This window comes from Paroedura picta, chromosome 12 (assembly GCF_049243985.1).
Source record: "Paroedura picta isolate Pp20150507F chromosome 12, Ppicta_v3.0, whole genome shotgun sequence".
NCBI lineage: Eukaryota > Metazoa > Chordata > Lepidosauria > Squamata > Gekkonidae > Paroedura > Paroedura picta.
In genome coordinates, this window is record NC_135380.1 from 20,048,176 (window position 1) to 20,072,673 (window position 24,498).

Sequence of the window (24,498 nt, forward strand, 5' to 3'; positions counted from 1 at the left end):
CCTTTGCTTGCGCCCTGTCCACAGGCCCAGGTCATTCTCCAAAGCCCAGGGGCCCTACCGACCGGCTAGTTCTTCGCAAAAGCCTCCTAGAAAGCAGATGCTCCCCCTCCTCTTGCCCCCACCTCTCCGGATGCTTCTGAGCAGGAGCACTCGAGGAATGCCAGAAGGACGAGGGCTCTCGGATTACAACAGAAAGAGTGTGATATCACTCCTTTGAGCCTCCGCTGGTGTTGGCTGAGGATGGAGGGGGGTGGACTCTGGGAGGGGTTTGCTCCAGTGAAATTTGCCAGGAAAAGCAATCCCCAAACTGCTGGGAGTCTCAGTCTAGGAGAGGCACTTAATGCAAGAGGAGCAACTCCCCCAACCGTCCTGCCTGGAACTTGCTAGGTAAGGGGCAACTTTCAGAGAATTTAGCAGATGTGGTGTTGAGGTTACAGAAATAGCAGCAGGCCAGTCTCAGTCTCTGTGTGTGAGTGAGAATATTCTGTGTATAATTTTTTCTGCATTTTCTCAGAATATGCTGGTGCTCCAGGATGAGAGTTAAAAAAAATTCTCTACCAATAAGCATCACCTTTGTCTCTCTCCTCTCCTGTCCAGGGCTCTCTGGGTTCCTGGACAGCTGAGTGGCTGGAGATCTGGTGGTTGCATTGTCTCTTCTTCTTTATATTTTTTCTAGGACCATCATTAACTCTGCCCTGCATGGGTTATGAAACTGTGGGGGGAGGAAGGGGGGGAAATGGGTCGATTCTACTAAAACTCTACTAAGTCAGAAAAAAACAATCCAGACTGTTTGACGGCTCCAGCAGCTAAGTACTTGACAGAATTTATGAGGCTTTTGATTTACTTAAGTTCAGGTCACTGAATAGTTCGCCTGAAGCTTATTGAGCTAGCCCAGAGGTCTTTCTGGGTTTTAGGCAGAAGTCTTTCAGGTCAGTTTTCAACAGGAGTGCCAGGGAACTGAATGTGGGACCTTCTCAGTGGAAGCCAAGAGCCTCCCCTAAGGCAGCGGGTCCTGAGGTGTGGCTGGAAGACTGGGGTCACTTAGTCCTACCTGGGAGACCTCCCAGGAAATTTCTGTGGCTTTTGGTAGAAGAAGGGTGGAAATATAATAATATTCATGTGAGAATTGTGTTCCGTCCCTTGTTTTTGGACAAGAAATGCTTGATCCAAAGAGGGAAAACCTGAGTTTTCATCTCTGATGAGTCTGCAAAAACAGAGGCTGATTCTGGTCCGTTGTGATGGACCAAAGAAAACAGCTCCATAATCTGAGGCTCCTGAGAGGACATTCAGTAAAATTAAGGCAGGGGGAAGTTTAAAGACGTTTACACAAGAGGAATTCAAAAGGGCAGCTGTGTCAGTCAGTGGCGACCAAAGGAATTGGACAGCATCTCCCAGGCTTGTTCCAGAAGGATTGTTTCAAGGGCTGCTGTCCACTTGGTTGGATAAGGGCTTCAGGGGATGCCCATGAAAGCTGATGCCACCAGACTCTGTTTTCTCTTTGCCTTGCAGGGCGTTCCTTGTGCTAATGGGAAAGATAAGCCTGAATGTTTCACGCTTCTGCACCCTGAGCTAATAAGGCGGTTTCTAATTTGCTGGCAAGTTGGGACAGTAGATATTCCATAAAGAACATTCTTAACTTGTGCCACAGGAAGCTGCTTTTTGGAATCTCTCTGGATTGCTTTATGTAATTGCTCTTCATGCATGTTCCAATAACCCTGGTTTAGTGAAATCAGATGTCCTGCTTTGGTGCATCTGATCCCTAAAATCAAGTGGGAGGGGAGAAGACCTGCCTCGCAGGCTTCTTGCAACTTGATGAAAGGCCTTTTGGTATTTTTTTTAACCCTATATGTGTAAACTAGTAATTAACAGTGTATTTATTCCACGGGGATTAGAATACTTGTATAGGTTTGCTGTGTATATTGTGTTGGATCACTGGCTGGGACATGTGTGTACTTTGATATGGAATACTATGTGAGATTAATTGCTGCTGAGGGAAGGGCTCTTCGGTGATGGCCCCTTAAATCAGGGGTAGTCAACCTGTGGTCCTTCAGATGTCCATGGACTACAATTCCTATGAGTCCTATGGGAATTGTAGTCCATGAACATCTGGAGGACCACAGGTTGACTACCCCTGCTTTAAATTATGGAATCAGCTCCCTCTCAAAGTTTATCAAGGTGTGGATCTTGACTCTTTCAAAGAAACCTTAAAGATATATGTGTTTACATTACAGAGTAGACCGTGTTTCCTAAAATATATGAACCTGTTTCCCCAACAGGTTCAACAATATGTCCTTGGGCTCTGTCGGGCTGGGCAATGGCATGGGAGGGGAGGCAGAAGTCCTGATCAATTGGGTATCAAACGGGCTGGAATTAAGGAGAACCCATAGCTAGGGTTGCCAGCTCCCAGGTAGGGCTTGGAGATATCCTGGAGTTACAGCTGATCCCCTGGTTACAGAGCTCAGTTCACCTGGAGAAAATGGCTAGCTTGGAGGGTGGAGGGACTCCATGGTATCATACCCTGCAGAGGTCTCACTCCTTCCCAAATCCTGCCGTTCCCAGCCTCCAATCCCACAAACTCCAAGAATTTCTGAACCCTGAGTTGGCAATCCTGCCCACAACTCACACCTAGCTGTGTTATGCCTGACTCAGAGTGGGGCCCCAAAATAAGTAAATAAGAATATTCTGTATTGTGTGAAGAGGGCCCTTTGGGTGGGTGTTGTGTCACTGGCTGCAACTGAGTCGTGGCCATCACTTTTGAGAATCACTGCTAAGAAACAAAGTAAATAAGAGCCCGAGGGGCATATTTCTGAAATTCTTGTATATATTCTCACTTGAATTGCTGAGCAATGTTGTGTGACAACTTATGATTTTGCGACGGGCCGGGGGGGGGGAGAGGTGGAACTGAGCCAATTCCAATGCTTGTTTCCTTTCCCCTTTTAAGTGGTTAGGGCAAACTAGAGTTTTCTTCAGGTTGGTGAGCATGATGTAGCAGCTAAGCAACTGATCTGGAACAACCCGGGTTCCAATCCCATTTCTGCCAGTCTCATAGTTGGACAAGATGCTCTCCCCAACTCCAGCCCACCGTCTATAAAAAGAGGGGGCATGTGTTAATTACACTAGTCTACCTTGCATGACTGTTGTAAGGACTGCAACAAGACAATCTGTCAAAGCTCTAAAGGAATTAATAACATTCTGTGAATTCTGTGGGATCAGCTTGATTTCTGCAGAATTCTGTTTTACTTTATTTACTTACTATGTTTATACTGCTCTTTTCTCCCCAATGGGGACCCAAAGCAGCTGCCATGGCTCTTCTCTCCTCTATTGTATCCTTACCACAACCCTGTGAGGTAGAAGACCCTCCTTTCCCCCTACCATGGTCCTGAGCCACGTCGTGACCCTGTGGTACTTGAAAATGCTTCCCTACCCCCAAAGCTGCAGTGTGGCTGCTAGGGAAACAAGTTGGGTCTGGTTCCTTAGACCTAACTCATTAAAACCCATAGCATGTTGTTTCCCCTAGCTAGCCCCCTGTGTTGTCTGTTTTGAAGATCTATAGAGCAGAGGTTTTCAAAATGTCTTGCAGAAAACTCTGAGGTTCTTTGGAAACTGAGAAGAAGTTACTGCATGAGATGCAGAACATTTATCAGCCTGTTAACTGATCTCCCCCTGCATGGTGCAGCTGGGTTCACTCTAAGTACCCTCTTGGTTACCACACGTAGCCCAGCAGAACTGGCTTGTTTCCTTTTGAACCTAGTGTGAACCTACAACAGTGACCTGAACCATTTGGGGCTTGGGAGGGATCAAACACTTGAAAGTGACTACTCTAGATACTCATCACTTGCTTTCCAGAGCCAAACACAAAAGGATTTGGGTTGACCTGAGATGAGGAATAGCTTCACTCAGGGTGTATAGTTTTTCCAAAGTAGCTCCAGATGTGCTTTGGTCTATGAGCTCAAGTAGGCTGTAAAGTAAATGTCCCTTGACTGATTCTGGAATGAATGAAGCTCATGTGCAGCAGTTTGGTTCCAAGCCCCAAGGGATCCCTGACTCTTTTTTAAGGATCAAATTACAGGTGTCGCCATCAGAAAATATGGACCAGACCTCTGCAACTGAGTTGAGGTTTAATGGAAATGACTTTCTCAACTGGATCTATACGGCAGGGAAACATTTAGGCCTGGAGATCTTGAAAGGAACCAGGATGGGTTGCTTTGGGTGTTACAACATTTTTACACTGATGGCTGTGCCTCAGCGGTAGAGAACCTGTTTGACATGCAGAAGGTCCCAGGTTCAATACCCAGCATTTCCAGTTAAAAGGATCAGATAGTAGGTGATAAGAAAGACTACTATATGGGACCCTAGAGAGCCTCCAAGTAGACAATTAACCTTGATGTACAAATTGTCTGATGCAGTGTAAGGTGGCTTCATGTGGTAAAGGTATTTCTATGTAGCTTTAGGAAAGTTGCCTTGAGCAGGAATTTAAAGAGGTAGCTTAGAAATATTCCAAACAAACAAATGCATAAATAGGAAATAACTTGTAGCCTATATGTAGGTTGCCATGTATGACGTTTAGACATGCTGTGCACATATGATGTTGTCATGTGTGATGGTGTACAAATAGATTATATTCATGTTTCCTCCTTGGAAATTCCTACCATGTAGGAATTTTGTAGCATGAAAAATGGCTGGAGGTACAGTACCTAGAGTGCCACGTTTAATGGAGGACCCTGTCCCCTCAAATGGACGTTCTTGTTAGTTCAGCATCGTTGAAAGAAGCGATTCTGGAAGGAAGCAACTAACTTAACCCTCATCCGGTGGGTCTTGTGGGCATTCAAAAACTTCAGTTCTCTAAAGGCCAACATCAGACACACACTTCATCCTCTCAAATGACATGTTCACTTTTGACTTTGAGTCATTTCTCTTCAAGCTAAGACCACAATTGGCCAGAGTAGCTATTCAACGTTCCAAAAAACCCAAAGGACGGAAAAGAGTTCATTAGCATTTCAAAGCCACAGCAACAAAGACAACGTTAGTTTGACACGTTGACACCATGACCACAAAACTTTCAGCCAGCATGTCTGTGGACAATGCCAGAGCGACATTCCTGCATAGATGACCCTCTTGCGCTGTTGCAACAGTTGCATGCTCAACTACACATCCATTGTCCTTGCGCTCTCCTCAGGTCTACCCCGGGTCCTGTCAACTCTGGGAATCACATGCATTGAACTTAATTCCCAGGTGTTCAGGAACCCAATTCAGATCAGTATTGTGATGTGCTGGGAGAGGAGGATTAACCATCACCATGTGCCGTTCTCTTAGTCTTAAACAGTCCTGTGGCTGCATCAGTGCACAAGCAGCCCATCAGTATATGCACATTTCTTTAAGCCATTTCAGGAAAAGGCAACTATGAAGGGGGGAGGGGCTTGACTCGCCCTTTTCCATGTACCCTTTTCCAGACCAAATTGGGGCCTTCCACACACCTAGGAATTCAGATCTGATTACAGAACATGTTTGGTTGACAGTACCCACTGGGCACATCAGGAGAGAACACCAAGTGGAGATGGGCCATGCGGGTATTGTCGCTTGGGGTACTCAAAAGGCTTTTCAGAATGCAATGGTGTTTCTGAGAAGAGCACCCTAGGTCTGCACCCCTTTATAAAACACCCCCCATGCCCTAAATGAAAGTTAATTTTATTGGTAATATATTTTAATTGAAATGTTTTGAAGCCCAGTTGCTTATCATTCATCCCAGTGTTTTTGCACCCACTCTAACCTCATACTTTGTTCAGGCTAAAAACCCTTTCTTGCTGATGGGGAGCCTTCTAATGCCACCCACTGGGCACCGTTGCTGTTGGTCACTGTGCAGCCACAACAACCCACTCCCTGCTTCAGCTATTACAGCAGAAGGCTTGACATGACAGTAGGCAACCAGGAAGGGAAGCTTCAGCAGCAAGCAATGTGAATGGCAATGGTTGCCAAACAAATGCTCACCATCAAGATGGCTGAACATTGCGTCACCTCCCACCGAAGGGGGTGTAGGCTTTGTTTTCCCCACCCCCTCCCACAGCCATAAATCTTCCAGCTTGCTGTTTGACCCTAACAACAAAAGAGACCTCTGGCACCTTAATGTCTGACCATTTATGATGGCACGTTTATTATGTTTGAACATTATTCTTTGGCAGCACATCTGACATGAGACATTGTCATGCATGCTCTTTTGTTTTGGGGCACAGTCGCCATCTGGATGATGCGGGGTCATCCATAGTATTTGGGACAATGCCCATTGTAGTTGATTTGGCACATGAAGAGGCTGTTTGATTAGAGGTGACGTGTCGAGGATCTTGCTAAGAACGTGGGCAAAGGGGAGAAGTGGGATATGAAGTTCCACCATTGGTGGCCAAATGGATGGCTAGGATGCCACAAGTCAAATCCAGGGCAGCATGATGCTTCTCTAGTGCGCATTCCAGTGGGTTCTCTCCTAACTTAGCCACAGAGCACACAGCAAAGGAGAGGGCAGTTGGGCAGGAGTTTCGTTGTGTGCGCTATAACCTAGTTTTGCTCAGGGTCCACTTGCTCAGGGGCTACCTATCCAAACATGTTCCCTGTGGGGACTCAGTTCTAGGTTTGTGTTGGTCCAATTCAGATGGGGACCATGGCATGCCCCAGCCCACTCCCTTTGAAACGCATGATGGGGAAATGTGGAATATTAATATTTTTAAAGTACATGACCATTGTTAGACATACTGCTGGTACCTCCATTAAAGAAAAACAATTTAAAGACACAGAACTGTTCATGCCGACCAGTAGTCTGGTTACTTTGATTCTACCTAACGTGTGGAGGACTTCTTGCAAAACTGATGTTTATTTCATGCAATAGAAGGGGAATGTTGTTCTTGTAAGAAGCCTGGGCTGACCGAGCAAGTTTGCAATCCCCCTCTGGCCTTCACTCCAGCCCGGTGTCTGGATGTTAGGAAATACAGAGAGGTGGGCAGAGCAGCGGAAGAGCTAGGAGTGTGTGTAGAATCCTACCTTCAGTCCAGAGACTGGACATGATCCCTCCTTGGCCCCATCTAGGCAAGGATTCCAGAATGTATTACACATGCAATTCTGTGCTCTTCTCACTGAGTTCAAACCACATTGAAAAGCCATTAAGCTCAATTCATCATCCGAGGAAACTGAGGAGGGGAACTATTCAAATGGGTTTTCAGCATGTGCTTGTTTTAAAGTTTCTGTTGCAAGAAGGCAAGCAGAAAAGGCAGGATAGTATAAAAGGGGCAGATGTGGTGAGACGCTGGTTCTGCTGAGTAAAAAAGGCTAAAAGGCAATGTGTTGGATTCAACCAGCTTTCTTGCTGCGGAAGAAAGGAGAAAAAGGTCCTTCTGCTGTTGAAGAAAGGCAGAAAAGGTTCTTTGTCCATTAAGAAGGCTCTGCTAGGACCTTTATGGACAACAGCCATGTGGGAAGAGGACTGGAATAGGGAAGGAAATGAAGTGAGATTGTGGATTCAGCCCAATATCTCTCAGGGAACCAAGTGCATGCACAAATTTTGGGGTTACACAGATCAGGCAGCATTCCTGATGCAAAGTGCAGTGCTGTTCAAAATCTTGCAGACCATCCCTCAAAATTCCTGTAAATAACTAAAGAAATGTTGGTCTGATGAATTTCACATTTAAAGTTTCCATCTCTCCCCAAACTCTGGATGATTACTAATCCATTTACAATCCAAACCAGGCTGAAAACATATTCCAGGCATATTGTTTGTATCTGTCGGGCTGATTGACACACTATCTGGTTGGCATTTTCACAGAACTAATATCCAAAATGCTTCATGTGCAGACTTTGTGGTGAGTTTTTAAGTAAACGAGTGGGAAATCAATAGTGGGGAATCAATCCTTGTTTAATTCAACACCTTAAAAACATCTCTCCTGTGCTAACAATCAAACTCAAGGCTGTGAACTCTCACAAACACAGAAACCAAGATTGCTTGGCCGTTTCATTTTAAGTAGGACAAGTCACTGTGCTCATTCAGGACCCAACTGAATAGAAGTCATGTTTTTCCAAGCAATTTGGGGTCTTGCCCTAGCAGTTCAGGTCTTGCAAAGCTGACCAGGCCAACAAAACAAAAAGCAAAATAATCATTAGGGCAATTCTGTTTTTTCCCCTAGCTAGGTACCTGTTGGGTATGTGCTTTCTCCTCTTGACAAAGGACTGGAAAGCATTTCTTTCCTAGATGTCTGTTTATGAGCTGATCCTGTATTTCGGTGGCTGCTGAAGGAGCTGAAATCCCACCCTGGGAAGTCAGTTGTGGGTGCCTCTTGCTGCCTTGACTTGGCTTTGTTTCACGTGGAAACTATTTCCCACACATGGGCTTGCTGACCACTTCACGTGCTGGATGCAGAGATGACAAAAGGAATAACTCTGCGGGAATTGGCAGGAAACGTGCAGCTCCAGGCCAAGTCTGGCTCACGTTTCCTTTCTGTGGTCCCTCCTCTGAGAAGGTTGGGATGCTCTAAGCAGGGCCCCACCATTGAACAACTAGCCCTCGAGATAAATCTGTGTTGGCTGAACTCAGATGCCAAATTGCTCTCCGTAAAAACAGAGAGCGGAGAAATCTCCGAAGACTCTTTTGGTTGTGTGGCTAAAAAACAGACATTCAGTAATGGAAATAAAGTGTGGGACAGTATCAGGGGAAAGGAGGGGGTGGCCCTTTTTTATTGTGAACACGGAACTTGGGCTCCCCTCGCTATTTTAGATATTTCAGATTCTCCCCGTAGGATTTGTATTTCGCTTGCGAAAATGATGTTTCCAGCCAGACAAAAACAGAGAACTGCCCAAATCTGTGGTTTTTTTTAAATGTTTACTCGCTCCAGGTTGGGGTATGGATTTGGGGCACAGAGCCCCCTCAGTGGGTCCCCTCCATGCTGGAGAACAGGCATTGGGCGGTGCCAAGATGCTGATCCAGAAATGAACAATAAACATGCTTCCCTAATGGACTCCAGGGAATGGTAGAGGACAGGAAGGCTTGGAGGATCATTGTCCATTGGGTTGCGGTGGGTCAGACATGACTTCATACCTAACAACAACAACAACAACAACAACAACAACAACAACAACAACAACAACGGCAGCAAATCCTTTGATCTTCAATACATGTCACCACTGCAGAGCTATGGGCAGCACAGGCCCAAGAGGCCACGGATCTCAGCCACTCTGTCTGTTGCTTCCCACGGTTGAGGTCTTCTGGGAAGGCTGAGCCCCTCTCTGTCTCCTCCTCTGAGGACTGGGCATGAATGAAGTTAGAACACGATGCTCTGCCCTTTCTTCTTCTTCTTCCTGCTGCTAGCAGGAGGTGGACTGAGATCCTCACCTTTTCTACTGACCTTGTGACCCACTTGCAAGAGTACATTAACCCACTTAAGGGCTGTAACCCAGTCTCATAACCATGCCACTGGGTTGTTGCAGCACTGTGTGTGTGTATAAAAGGCAATCAAGTCACTACAGACTTATGGTGACCTCAGTAGGGGGCTTTCCAGGCAAGTGAGAAGCAGAGGTGGTTTTCCATTGCCTTCCTCTGCAGAGTCTTCCTTGGAGGTCTCCCTTCCAAGAACCAACCCTGGGTAGCTTCTGGGACCTGATAAGATTGGGCAATGCCATGCTGCCTTTCCTCCTCAGTACAGCATTGCATTTGTCCAAATACTAGCAACGAGGTGATCAGTTGCCTGCCTGGGCTTCCCCCGGGGTGGTCTTCTCAGCAGAAATGTCACTCCTTTTCCAGGTTCACTTCTCAAACATGGAAAGCATTTAAAATGCCTCTGACCATATGCAGAATGCTTTTTTTCACTCGAGTAACCACAGCCTGTCCTCAGACACCTGCGATAATGGTCTCAGGTAGATTTGCCAACTCTGGGTTGGAAAATTTGTGGCAATTTAGGGATGGAGTCTGAGAAGGACAAGGACCTCAGAAGGGTGCAATATTATAGAGTGAACTGTTTTCAGACAGCGTTTTTGGCTTCTGGATATCTTTGAGCTTCAACACGTTGAAAAGTAAAGCAGTCCATCTTAGAAGCACCTCAAGAGCTGCTTCATGTATCACAATTTAATGGATGCATGCACAAAACATTTTACATGCACCCCTTAACATTGTAATGTGTGTGCATGGGAAGCATGTGCTTTGGGACCCATGTGTCATAAAAATATACAGGCCAGGAAGCTGTAATTGTCTGGCTTATTGCCATGTGTGCAGTTACTGAAAACAAATATGTTTGGGCCGCCACATCTGAATCAGTCCTAAATTGCACAAACCATCAATTCCTGTTGAAAGATCATTTGTGGTATTTATGGTGCAGGCATGAATACAACTTGATTTCTGTGCAGTTATGCTTTGTGCAGCTGTGTGGGAGTCAGGCCCACAGCTTCTGGGCTGGACCAGATCTTCCTGTAACTTTGGGTACAGAGTCTTCTTCTGTCCTCCACGGCCTGTTCACCTGCATGAGCATTCGCTTGACAAATGCGCACATGGAAATCAGAGGCGAGAAGAAGAGTCTCTGCATTGGTTATATTTCTCTCCCCTTTCAGCCCAAACCAGTTCCACAAAGTGATCCACAGGAATCAAAATACTTGAGATTGGATCCAACCACTAGTGAAAAAGGGAGGAGAGATTCCTATTTGACTACCAAAAAGGCACAGCTGGGGGTTATGTGAGCCCGGTAACCAGTGGAAGGGTTGGGGGGTGGGGACATTGGGAGGGGCATGCGAGACTGGAAACATCACCAGCATCACTTCCAGGTGCAACAGAAGCCAGGGGTGATTTGTCTTCATTTTTCTCTTGCCACTGCTCAAAATGGTGGCGGGCCATGGAGAAGAACAGCAGGAAGTCTCCCTCCATAGGCTGTGCAATCCTACACCTGCATGTGGAGAAAAGCTATGTGGGATGGGGCCAGTAATGGTGTAGTGGTTAGGAGTGCGGACTTCTAATCTGGCATGCCGGGTTCGATTCTGCGCTCCCCCACATGCAACCAGCTGGGTGACCTTGGGCTCGCCACGGCACTGATAAAACTGTTCTGACCGAGCAGTGATATCAGGGCTCTCTCAGCCTCACCCACCCCACAGGGTGTCTGTTGTGGGGAGAGGAATGGGAAGGCGACTGTAAGCCACTTTGAGCCTCCTTCGGGTAGGGAAAAGCAGCATATAAGAACCAACTCTTCTTCTTCTTCTAATAAGGAGGGGAGCTGGGCAAGACTGAGTGGGAAAGCTGCCTGGATCCAATCCATTGAAATCGCTACAAATGTTCCCTGCTGAGTGGTTTACCAGCTGGAGCAGTAGGACCCAGGCGAGATGGAGGGATACCTGGCCCTGTCTCTGCTCTCTCTGATAGCTTCATTGGTGGGAGGGGGAGGGAGCAGGATTCTTGGCACGTTGGAAGAGGCCTCCTTGCTTCTGCCCTCATTCTGGTCATTTCAGTGGCAGCCTTTGGAAGGAGGGTTCGGCAGAAGGTGAGCTAAGCACAGTGGAAGGGCCCCTGGCTTCCCAAGTCCTCCCTCTAGCCCCATCAATCCAGTTGGAAACATGGACAAGAGTCGGATGGGATTGGATATGAACGCTACAGAGGGGCACTAGTTAGGCAACGTTCTGTCCTTCAGGTCACGGTTTGACTTCTCACGCGCTTCATTTCTTTCATTCCAGCAAAGCAGCCAAATTGTCTCCCAGCCCTCCACTGGACTCTACTGGTCAAGAAGGACTTTGGCTTCTTGGGGGACGTGAAGCCGCTGGGGGAAAATGGAGAGGCTCCTGGATTTTACTTTTAACCACTGCTTGTTTGCGCTGTTCCTCTCTGCTTACCTGAGCCCGCTGAGTCTCGCTCAGTATGAACAACCTGGCAACTCTCCAGGTCCATCCCAGAAGGCGGCCGTCACCAAAATCCCGGTGCGGTTGGCCGGGACCAAGAAGAAATCCACTGAAGGGCGGGTGGAAGTCTACCACAATGGGGAATGGGGCACGGTCTGTGATGATGATTTCTCCATCCATGCTGCAAATGTAGTCTGCAGGCAGCTGGGTTACGTGGAGGCCGAGTCCTGGCTCCCCAGTTCCAAATACGGCAAAGGAGATGGTAAGTCACAGAAACACAGAATCGTAGTGTTGGAAGGGACCTCCTGGGTCATCTAGTCTAACCCCCTGCACTACGCAGGACACTCACAACCCTCTTGCTCATCCACTGTAACCTGTCTTCGTTCTTCCATTCCCAAGCAAACTGTTTGTGTCGTTTATGTTTGCTTTAACTTTCCGCCTGATAAAAGGGATCTTTGTCATTAATTTTATCCCTTGTTTCATCCTGAAGGCTGGCGTGTGGGAGGGGGAATGGATAAATTCAAGTCTGGTTGTTTTATTTATTCCTTTATAGTTTGCTTTCCTCACTGAGACTCAAGTCAGACCACAAAATGAGGGAAAATGCAATAAAGAAAAATAGTATAAAATATGACATAAATGATGCAACAACTGGATTATAATATTTTGAAAAACAATAAACCCTATTCCCTTCATGAAAGACAGTGTGGTGTAATGGTTAAGAGTGGTGGGCCTCTAACCTGCATTTGATTCCCCCAATCCTTCACATGCCCCCAACTGGGTGACCTTGGGCCAGTCACAGTTCTCAGAGTTCTCTCAGTCTTGCCTACCTCACAGAGTGTCTGTTGTGGAGAGAGGAGGGGTAGGCGATTGTAAGCTGCTTTGAGACTCCTTTGGGTAGTGAAAAGAATACAAAAAAACAGCTCTTCCTGCTATTTTTTTTTAAAGAAAGAAACAGATCCACTCCCAGATCTCCTTTCCTTCCAGCAAGTTTGACCCAAGCCACTTGCTAAATTCATAGCCGAGATAAAATAACGAATATGAACAAGCTTGGCCCTGTTATCAGAGCTTGTCTAGAATATTAATTAAGAGCACATTGGGCTGGATATCCCCAGTTCTGATCTCAGTCCACGTGGCTGCCTTTAGGGGGTAAGTGAAAAGTTTCAATCAGGAAACAACAAATGCCCTCTCGAAAAAATTTAAAGCAGACCTCTCAAACTATGTACGTACCAAGACCTCACTTTCTAGCTGTTGTAGATGCCTTATTCACCATTTTGATATTCCATTCAGCTGGATCATGTGCTGATGATGACTTTAAAGTAATTTAAGTAATATCCTCCAATATTAGAGCCAGTGTGATATATTAGTTAAAGTGCTGGACAGCGATCTGGGGGGGATCAGGTTAGAATCCCCACTTGCCCATGGAATCTTCCTGGGTGATCTTTGCACAATCACTCTATTTTAGGAAGGTTTGCCGGAATTTTAGGCCCAAGAGACTCTGGAGATTCCACTGCATACCCAGATGTTTGATGGCCACAGCAGCCACCAGCGCATGTTCTCATGCATTGTACAGTGGTGCTGGTAGCAATACTGGGCTCCCCACTGCAACAGAGGCCTTCAAAAATTCATCCCAATGAGTAAGCAGCAATGGCAGCTAAGAAACAGAATAAGAAACAGAATTCTTGCCTGCTCCCTATCTCTGAGTTGGGTTCCATTCAGCCCTCACGTCATTCAGAAGTCTGCTTCACAGGTTACGTAATCCCCATGTTTGTTGGTGGACAACCTGAGAACTTCATGTCAGTCATTCAAAGGGATTTTTTTTCCTTATACCCCCGGTGTGGATAGCAGCAACTTCAGCCTTCCCCCACATAGCACCACCGTTGCTTCCTCCAGCCACCCCATGGAGCCTTAGTGGCGCCATTTGCAAAAGCACATGACTTACATGACTGCATGTATTTTGCCACTTCTACCCACGTGTCACAGTTGTAAGAAGAATTAGGCACATGTGAGCTTAGGAGGGACAAACATGCCCACTGAATGTTTGATACAAAGGCCTGGGTCATCTCCCAGCAAAGAGGAGGACTTTGGGACACTGAAGTGGCCTTCAAGGAGCATGCCACACTATACTGCAGGCAGCCCTTAAAAGGCGCCATCTAATTTCAGATGCCGGCTTCTTGCACTGCCCTGATGGCTGCAGTCAGGACTCCTTGGGGGGAAATGCATGCCTTTTAAGCCATGTTAATTGCACATGTATGGGACATTCTAACTGGCATACCCTTCTTCCTTTTCTCTCCAGGCAAAATCTGGTTGGACAACGTCTACTGTACAGGCAAGGAGACATCATTAGCCATGTGCACCTCCAACGGTTGGGGTGTATCCGACTGCAAGCACACTGAGGATGTGGGCGTGGTCTGCAGTCCAAAGAGAATCCCAGGCTTTAAATTTGATGATTCCCTCCACAACCAATTAGAGGTAAGCCCAATTGGGAATCAAAGAGGGTTTTGCTCGCAAAGCCTTAGCAGCTCTGCTCAGACCTGCAAGAACAAGCTGAATCCCATTTGTTTCACAAGCAACTACAACTGGAGTCAGAGTAAACAGAGAGCCATTTTGGTGTAGTGTTTAGGAATACAGACTTGTAATCTGGTGATCCAGGTTCGATTCTGCACTCCCTCACATGCAGCCAGCTGGGTGACCTTGGGCTCACCACAGCACTGATAAAGCTGTTCTGACCGAGCAGGAATATCAGGGCTCTCTCAGCCTCACCTCCCTCACAGGGTGTCTGTTGTGGAGAGATGAAAGAGAAGGCGACTGTAAGCTGCTTTGAGACTCCTTCGGGTAGAGAAAAGTGGAATAGAAGAACCAATTCTTCTTCAGTCATATCAGGGCTCTCTCAGCCTCACCTCCCTCACAGGGTGTCTGTTGTGGGGAGAGGAAAGGGAAGGCGACTGTAAGCAGCTTTGAGACCCCTTCGGGTAGGGAAAAGAATCATATAAGAGCCAACTCTTCTTCTCCTTCTATTTATGTTCCATTTCAAAACACTTTGGTAAATTGGCATCTGTTTTATGCAATATTTCGTATCAGAGAAAGGCCTAGTAGGGTGAGAGGATCTTTCGCCCTTTCCTTTTCATTCACATTAATGACTAGGAGGCTGTTTGTATCCTGGCAGGCTTCTTGGGGACAGCTCAGTCTAAGGAGGAGGCCCTGGAATGTCCAAGATGGCTTTGGCAGGGGAAGGTTTCCCCAGAGCCTCCTTGGAATTCTCAGAACAGAGGAAAAACTTGCATCAGTCTAGACAGAGGTCATTTCACATTCTGCGATGCTTCAGATATTAATCATGCAAGCCCGTGTCCTCTGCCTCTGCTTTTTCATTTGTGAGGGATCAAAGTGCAGGGGACTAATCTGGGGCTGAGTCCATTCTGCTCTGATGAATCAGTCTGCTCTGGCCCCTTAATGTTCCCAGGAACATGCTATATTGAGAGGGTGGGTGGAGAGGAGGCGAATAAACTAAATCTGCAGTCAGGCAGACTGGTGGGAGAGGGGATACTTGACATCTATCAGCACTGCTTCACCAGCAGCCATGAGGTTTGTCTTTCTGTGCTATTAGAGAGCCTCGGAATAAGTTGCCCTATTTTAAGCTCAGCTTAGCTTTTAGACCTTTTGAGATCGTTTAGATCAGAACAACATGTGACCTCAGCCAACCCAAGTCTACTGGGTAACAATAGTGCAAGTACGCTGCATCCCTCAAGGAAAGCTGGGGAACAAGATCACTTGTTGATTTTCCCCCAGCGGGACTTATTTTCGATTTCAGAGCCAAGCTAGGGACATCAGCTATGGACAGGACATAATTATTTGGTGGAACTGACATGGCATGCTTAATGAACTCTGCTTCTTCCTCGTGGATATATGAACAAAAAAGGAGTTTTATAGAGAATCCCCAATGTCTTTAGCACTCCCTCCTGCAGAGGACACGTGATTTTCAAAATGGGCTCTGAACTTTTCAACTCTTGTAAAGAAGTGAAGAAAACCTGACAGTAGCTTTTCCACTACAAAATGCTCAACCTGTCTATAGAAGAGTCCCATCCTTGTTTCCTTTACATCACATCGTCCATGTTCTCTTGAAATATTTATTCTTTCAGCCTGTGGCTCAAGCTCCTACTGAAGTTGCTGCCCTCAAACACATGCACAAACACACACACTGACAGAGTGGTTTCTCAGTGGAGGTGGTGGGTTCTCTATCTTTGGAGATTTTTAAACAAAGGCTGGAGAGCCATCTGAAGGAGAGGCTTCTGTGAAGGCTCAAGGGGGTGGACGGTTACAGTGGATGAGCGATATCCTACATAGTGCATGGGGTTGGACTAGAGGACCCAGGAGGTCCCTTCCAACTCTACGATTTTATACCACTTCAGACTCCCATTGCTTAACATCAGAATTATTCTACTTTTTTTGTAATGGAAAACCTGACAGTTGCAGACAAGGCCTGGCCACAAAGCTGTTTAAATTATTGTCACTTGTGGTATTGCAAACCATTATCAGCTCATCATATGCTGTTGTGCTGTGCAGCTTTTACTTATTTGGATATCTAGCTCATTATCCTATCCTTGGAGACAAAGGGAAAAGGAACAGAAACATATAATTTAAAAAAAGACAAGAGATTTAAAATTTTTGAAGAGCCCACAGCACATTCCTAGCCAGGAAACATGCAGCCTCCCTCCTTATATTGTACTTTTATATGCTATTAAAGGTTTGTTGCTGTTGTTGAACATGCAGCCAGCTGGGTAACCTTGGGCTAATCACAGTCTTCTTAGATGCGATTCACACAGAGCAGTCCTGTCAGAGCTCTCTCAGCCTCACCTACCTCACAGGGTGTCCATTGTGTGGAGAGGAAGGGAAGACGATTGTAAACCATTTTGAGACTCCTTTGGGCAGTGAAAAGACTCCTTCAGGCAGTATACAAACCAACTCTTCTTCTTGTGATCAGCTAGAAAAGGGTGAAGTATATGGGAGCCACACAGCTCTGCTCAAGCAGTAAACATTTTCGGTAGCAAGTATTGAAAAAGACCTTTCTCTGCCTGAGATCCAGATATCTGCTGCCTACCTCCCACCCAGATTGGTCTCTTGTCCAGGGATTGTCCTGTTTGACTGAAAAAAGGGCCAGACAGCAGGTGGTGCTCTGTGTGACACTCTGTGCAGTTCCTTTTAGAAGTCAACAGCAGCCTGGGCCAGTTTTTGATCTCCACCCCCTACCCCGCCCCAATGAAGATGGTGAATTATACACATAAAAACAAGTTGTGAAACTTCTCAAACATTACACCAAAAAGTGCCTAAATTTGAAGCCTCCTCTGAGCTTGAGACAAAATGTCCCTTGTGCCCCCTCCATTGGCTGTTACTGTGTGATGCAGTGGCTGGACCAGGATCTGGAACACCCAGGTTTATATAGAATCATAGAGTTGGAAGGGGCCAGACAGGCCATCTAGTCCAAACCCCTGCTCAGTGCAGGATCAGCTGAAAGCATCCATGAGGAGTATTGTTACCCACCACGAGCCTACCCAGGGAGTGGCGGGAAATTAATTAATTAATTAATAATAAAGTATCTATTATTATTCTTATGTAATTTCTATACTGCCCCTTCCCATATGAACTTGGGGGTGGTTCACAGCCATAAAACCACATATACACAATAAAATACAACAAGAATAAAACACAGTTAACCCCTCTTCCCCCTCTTCACTCCTTCCACTAGCTACCCTAGACTGGAGATGATATAATAAATTGGGGGGGGGGGAGCCAAGGAAGAGGAGATGGAAGGAGGCCCATAAAGTTTCAAACAGCCATAAGCCTGGTGGAAGAATCTACATTCCATATCCTGCTATGAAACCTCTCTGGCTGAAGAAGGAGGTTTTTATAACCCCCTTTTCCTTAAAGAGTCTCAAAGCGACTCACATTCGCCTTTCTCTTCCTCTCCCTACAACAGGCACCTTGTGAGGGAGGTGGGACTGAGAGGGCTCTGAAAGAACTGTGCCTGGCTCAAGGTCACCCAGCTGTCTGCATGCGGGAGTCTGTATCCATATTCCGCACTCTGCTACAGAAGTTCACTGGATAACCTAGGGCTGGCACTCTCTCTCAGCCTAACCTACCTCATAGCTTTGCTGTCATTTTGAAGGAAAAATGGATAAGGGAAGAAAGATGTTGCAAACTACTTCTGGTCTCCATTTTGGGAGAAAAGCAGAGGATAAATGCCAAAATAAACTAAGGGTGAGCAAATTAATGGGCCCATGTTAGCATTTTTTTTTAAGATTCTTTTCCTCTTCCCCATGGCTAAATTCCTATGTTGTTGGTTCATCCAAAGTAGCCTAATGCCTCTGTCTGTGCAAATAACAACATTTTCTCCATTTTTCCAAGGCTGAGGGGGAAATGTTTGCTTAGCTCTGGTGTGGAACTTTGATGACAGGGCATTAATTCTGAAGAAGGGAGTGCCACTGCCCAGGGGGGAAAGTGGCCTTCATCTAAATCCTCCGACAGTGTCTCGTTAATGCTTAAGAAGGGGGGAAGGCAACCTGTGGATTCACTCTGTTTCTTAAAACAGTGTTCTTCTTGGATGCAGGTATATCATTAGAAGAAGAATGTAACTTTTTGGGTGTCCTGCTTGTCTGCAGAAACAGCCGTCTCGCACCTTTTGCTGGTGGGAAGATGGATGCGGGGAGGGGGGGGGCTCTGTTTAAGCTTCTCCTCCACTGGCAGGCTCTTGCTGGGCTGGGAGCACTGCCATCTCAAGTGCAATCCAATGCAGGCAGGAAATTCAGATTGCTCAAGGCCAATCCATGGCTTCTCTAGAAGCATCTGGCAGCTTGTTTCCCCCTGACTACCCATTGACTCATGTGGGGAGATCACACTGCTGGATTTTCCTTGGGAACATCTGGAAAGGCCTCCCTGGGCTTCTTGACTTGCTGGGGGTGCACATTACCAAGGAAGGGAACGTCATAACAGTGGGAGCTGCTCCATGCTCTGCTGTCGACAGCCACCACAACAGTTATACCTTCAGAGGCTGCACATAAACATGCTTGTGGACAGGAGTGGAGTTTAGCTGCTTTTGCTGCTGTCCTGTCCTGTCTGCAGTGCCTGGCTTTAAAGCTGTTCCTCCCTGGCCCTGTGCCCCCCCCCTTTGCATCAGGCATACAATCTGTTTTGTATTTGAGGGTTTTCCCAGTGACCAATTAGATTGTCTGCTTAAATGATTGTGCTGTTTCTTTCTGACATGATGCTCTAGGAATAGGATCCCCTCAGCTCTACGGTAAAACCGTCAACATGTCATAATTTCCCCATCCCTGCCCCTCCCTCTTACCCTGGCTTGTAAGAGAGTGGGTCAGATTCAGATCCACATTTAGAGATGGTTCTGCCACATCCTGTTGGAACCTGTTTGAGCCCAAGGCAGCCAAATATCTTGAGCAATAGCTCTATTAGTAATAGCTTAGCATAATTCTAAACCAACTCCAGTTGTTTTCCCCCATTCATTCTTATTGCTAACTAAATTTCAGCATTGCATTTTCACATGTCTGAAATTAATTTATATATTCTTGAAATCTGCATGTTTTTCACTGGTTCGGAACTGAATAATAACAAGTACTTTTGAGAACCAGATAATTATGCTTAAAGACAGCAGATAATTTTCAGATGAGTTTCCCCAACAGGCCATATAACTCCCCCCCCCCCCCAGCTATTTCATCGACTGAATTAACCACTGAGTTTTATTCCAAGATATTTGACTGCATATATTGAACCAAATTGTGAGTGGCAACTTAAATTGTACACAGTTTGTACAAGATCCAACTGCAGAATTCTTCTGGCAGGAGTTTGCTTATTGGTCTGAATTTAGGATATAGTTTCTGCCTTATCTTTTACAGGACAAACTTTTTCATGGTGCTTGTGTTACTACTCAATGTTGTCTAAATATAGTTTAAAACAATATACTCCTTACCACTTGACTGCCTCACCCAGCAATATGATGGCTGTAGGACTAGGATCCAATTATAATTTTTAAAAGTATACACAGAAGGATTTTTAAAGTTTCCCCCAAACATCCCTTTAAAAATATTTGTTGTTGACTCTGCCCTTTTCTTTGCTTAATATAGGCCTTGCTACTAAATATAATCAAAACCACAGCAGCAAGACATTTGCAAAAAAATATGTCTTTGCGGTTCTGAATTCCATCTGCGGGCAGAACTTGTGAGAGTGCTGGTGTACATGGGACATAGTGCTAGATCACAACATATCTAATGCCCTCCAGTGTAGCCATCCCTTTGAACATAGAACCTGCCATGTTGGATCACACCAAAGAACCACATGAAACTTCCAAACTGAGCATGGCAAATGATAGAAATGGAATTTAACTCCAGCATCTGGCCATCAAGAAGCCTAGCTCTAAGTAGGGAATTAGTTTCATTTATTGGCTATTAGACACTGAGTGACAGATCAATATTCTATGAAGGTGTCCTTTATTTAAGTTTCTAGAGAGTGGCTGCCCAGCACTTTAGAGAAATGAATGTCATAGTGTATGCTTTCCTTTGTCTTATACTTAATACTGTGTTCTAGTGAGTACAATTTCTCTCATATCAGTTTTCTGCATATTATTCCCAATACTGAATGAAATACCAGATACATTATTCCTTTAGCTCCACAAGAGAGTCACTGTGATGCATCTGAAAAAATGGGGGTGTTTGGAGATGTTCTAGGAGTCCCCCTCCCTCCTGCACAATCCAGGAACTCACAACTACCTGCCCAGCCACAGTGACCCCAATTTCATGCCCAAGTATCCCCCTCCCAAAAAAAGTTTCCAGAATCCAGCCTGGCCTGGAGGAAATTCACTTACCATCCCACAGTGGTGATCAGCAATTCCCTGGGTATGCAAGGAAAGGGCCACAAGAGACAAACATTGGCACATCCCTTCTTGCATATAGTTTCCCAGAGGGAGTTACTGAGATGTTGTAGACCAAGGGTGACACTGGAGTATTGTTTCCCCAGCATTTTCATTACTCCATTCCCACCCCACCCCCGTGTCTGCCATTCCACCCACCATGACCACGATGCTCCCCTTGGAATGCCTTGTGATCTCACTGTGGCTGTGAGTAAAGTCCTAAGGGAGAGTGCCTGAAAGAGGGGCCTGTCTGAAATGCAAATGCCATAGGGGTGTATTATTAGAGACTAGTAATCAAGCCTGCTGCAACTAATACACCGGGCGCTAGGTTAGGGAGCCCCCGGCAGTCGGGCGGAGCGCGGCTGGCGGGGGCTCCCTTGGCTGTCGGCCTGACGCGGCGAGAGGTGCTTCGCGCCTCCAGACGCGTCAGACCGCCGGCAAGGAAGCAACTGCGAGCCGCGCGGAGCGCGGCTCGCAGTTGCTTCCTTGTCGGAAGGGCGGGAATCGGCCTGCCGATTGGCCCGGCCGATGGTCTGTCCGGAGGAAGGGGCCAATCAGGCCCCTTCCTCATCATGGACTAATCCCGCCGTAACTCCTCCCACAGAGCGCTTAGCGCTTTATTTAGTCCGCGGCGCCCGTGGCGTCGCGGGCGTGTTAAGGATATGGTGATATATGTACGAGGGGGCAGTCTTAAGCTATAGCAGTGTATCAGCTCCATTTGGTAATTGATTTGTTGTTATGATTTGAAATCTGTAAAGGACTTATCATTACAGTTTACCACTATATGGAAATGTCAATTGCTGACATTTTTTAAGCCTGAGAAAGCCCTCAGATAGTGTAGGGCAGGGGTAGTCAACCTGTGGTCCTCCAGATGTTCATGGACTACAATTCATGGACTACAATTCCCATGAGCCCCTGCCAGCGATTGCTGGCAGGGGCTCATGGGAATTGTTGTCCATGAACATCTGGAGGATCACAGGTTGACTACCCCTGGTGTAGGGGAAATAGTGACCATGAGGGGTGGAGGCATGGTCAATGATAGTGATCTAGAAGGTGCGTATAGAAATGTTCACCTTCCCCATCCACATAGCTTGCAAATATGTGTTGACTATAATCTCTACAACACACACACACACACAAAGATTGAGCCAAAGAATGGGAAAGCTTGGAGCAAAGTGGGAAGGAACTTGGAAAGGGAACAGTGTAGGGGTGACATTGTATGGATGCTCCAAAAATACCTGCTTCCACTGAGACACAAGATGGGAGGCAGTCCTGGGAATTTGCTTTCTGGGGGAGATAATGTGGTCAGTGAGATGATGCTCACCCATCCATTGAATGGTGTTGTGCCAGAACTCTCATGGACTTTACACTGCAATCCTGAGCAGAGGTACACCCTTTGAAGCCTATGCGAGCTTAGATGGATGCTAGCTGTATTTAGGATTGCAATTTTAATTGCTGATGTCATGAAATAATGGTCAGGGTTGGATTTGCAGTTTTGCCGTCTTGCAGGTGGTGGGGTGAAGTTTGAGTAGGACACACTGAGTGGGTTCTTTGACTTAGAAGAGGCAGGTAAAATGGGACCCTTTGTACCTATCAGTGTGAGAATGCTGTTATGACTGTTGTGAGGGTTACTATGTTGTGTTTTGGGGCCCTGCAAATGCCTTTCCTTGTCAGTCTGTGAGGCTGGGTAGTTGGAGAGGGTGCAGAAGTGAGGAGAGGGGAATCTCTTTCCATGGCTGGTTAGGCATGGAAGAAACTTCCAGTGGGAATATCTCCCGGAGGGCTTGTTATCAGCCCCGGCAGTTCCCTGGCTGCTTTCCCAATGATGTAAGTGTGTGGGTGTCGATGCATTTAACATCATAACTGGGATTCCCTTCTGAAGACTCATCGGCTGTGGTTTGTTCCAGCCACTCGCATTGTTTTGCAATTGTACTTGAGTTGCCAACAACCTGGAGAGGGAAAAATGACCTGCCATTTTAACAGAGTGGATGCTTTTCCTGGCATGGAGATAAATAACATCACTGCTAAATAACATGCAATTAACCTTCTGTTAAAGAGGCAGAACATTTTTTTCCCCCAGGTTGTTGGTAACCCCAAATTTCAAAATATTGTGTTTTGTGTGACTATGAATCCATATTCTGCTAAAAGGTATCTGAATGGGACTAAAGGGAAGAAGAAGAGTTGGTTCTTTTATGTCGCTTTTCTCTACCCGAAGGAATCTCAAAGCAGCTTACAGTCGCCTTCCCTTTCCTCTCCCCACAACAGGCACCCTGTGAGGTAGGTGAGGCTGAGAGAGCCTTGATATTCCTGCTCGGTCAGAACAGTGTGGTGAGCCCAAGGTCACCCAGCTGGCTACATGAGGTAGAGGAATGGGGAATCAAACCCGGTTCACCAGATTAGAACACTCCTAACCACTACACCAAGCTGGCTCTCTCCAGTTTGAGGGATGGCAAACTTACAACAATCTGAGTGGTGGTAGCAAGCCGGATGTACTGAGGTGGACAATGAAGATAGAAAGAAAACAGATGCTGGTCCAGCAGGTGTTGATAGCATATATTTAGAAAATTGGCACAACGTCAGCAACCCTCAAGGAATCCCCCTAGCAACTCTGCCTCCCCCTACAAGCCATCTGCCAACTCTCAGGCCAGCAGATATTACAGTGACCCACTGTCACGAGATCAGCTGTTCCTGAGCCCCTTTGGCACATCAGCGTTCCATTCCTCTCCAGGGTATGCAACTTATGCTCCCTTTAAAAGTAGCCTGTGGCCCTGAAGAGAATCAGGTCAGTGGATGCCTTTAAGTGAGAGCCAAACGACAGGCTTCACCACACAGCAGCTATAGGGAATGGCTTTTTAAAGAGCTAGCTTGGTGTAGTAGCTAAGAATGGCAGCCTCAGATCTGATGAGCTGGGTTTGATTCTCCACTCCTCCTCCACATGCAGCCAGCTGGGTGACCTTGGGCTTGCCACAGCACTGATAAAGCTGTTCTGACCGAGCAGGAATATTAGGGCTCTCTCAACCTCACTTATCTCACAGCGTGTCTGTTGTGTGTAAAGGGAAGGTGACTGTAAGCCGCTTTGAGACTCCTTTGGGTAGAGAAAAGCGGCATATAAAAACCAACCTTCTTTGGTAATATCAGGGCTCTCTCAGCCTCACCGACCTCACAGGGTGTCTGTTGTGGAGAGAGGAAAGGGAAAGCGACTGTAAGCCTCTTTGAGACTCCTTTGGATAGAGAAAAGCGGCATATAAGATAAGGTGACCAGATTTTAACATTCCTAAAATGGGACACCATTGACCGGGGGGGCGGGTCTTGATTAAAAATTTGGTGTATATGGAGCAACAAAAATTTTCATAGAATGCATAGAACGCAAAAATAGTATTGTAATATATATATATTTTAATTTCAACCTAAGTACAATTTGCCAGATGCCCCTAGATGTCCCTCCAAAAGTGGAACAATCTGGTCACCTTAATACAGGGGTAGTCAAACTGCGGTCCTCCAGATGTCCATGGACTACAATTCCCAGGAGCCCCCTGCCAGCCAAAGCTGGCAGGGGGCTCCTGGGAATTGTAGTCCATGGACATCTGGAGGACCGCAGTTTGACTACCCCTGCCTTTAATATAAGAACCAACTCTTCTTCAAATAAGGGATATCCCAAATAGGAGGAAGGTCTCTCACTTCACTCCCTGGCTTTCTCCCATGTGAAAACAGTACCATGTTGGGAGTGTTATTTCCCTGTTTTTACTGCTCCATGT

General features: G+C 46.4%; 1 protein-coding gene across 2 annotated transcripts in view; it reads left to right on the forward strand.

Moving 5' to 3' along the window:
* The first annotated feature begins 228 nt into the window (after positions 1 to 228).
* Positions 229 to 24,498, forward strand: part of LOXL2 (lysyl oxidase like 2) — a 74,674-nt gene continuing 50,404 nt past the window's right edge. Inside the window, exons 1-4 of one of the 2 annotated variants that reach the window (XM_077306820.1) lie at positions 262 to 387; positions 1,510 to 1,595; positions 11,677 to 12,100; positions 14,132 to 14,307. In XM_077306820.1, the coding sequence (XP_077162935.1) occupies positions 11,770 to 12,100; positions 14,132 to 14,307 (507 nt within the window). In that variant the 5' untranslated portion in view covers positions 262 to 387; positions 1,510 to 1,595; positions 11,677 to 11,769. Of the gene's footprint in view, positions 388 to 1,509; positions 1,596 to 11,676; positions 12,101 to 14,131; positions 14,308 to 24,498 lie in introns of both variants that reach the window. The other variant, XM_077306819.1, reaches the window with a different exon arrangement.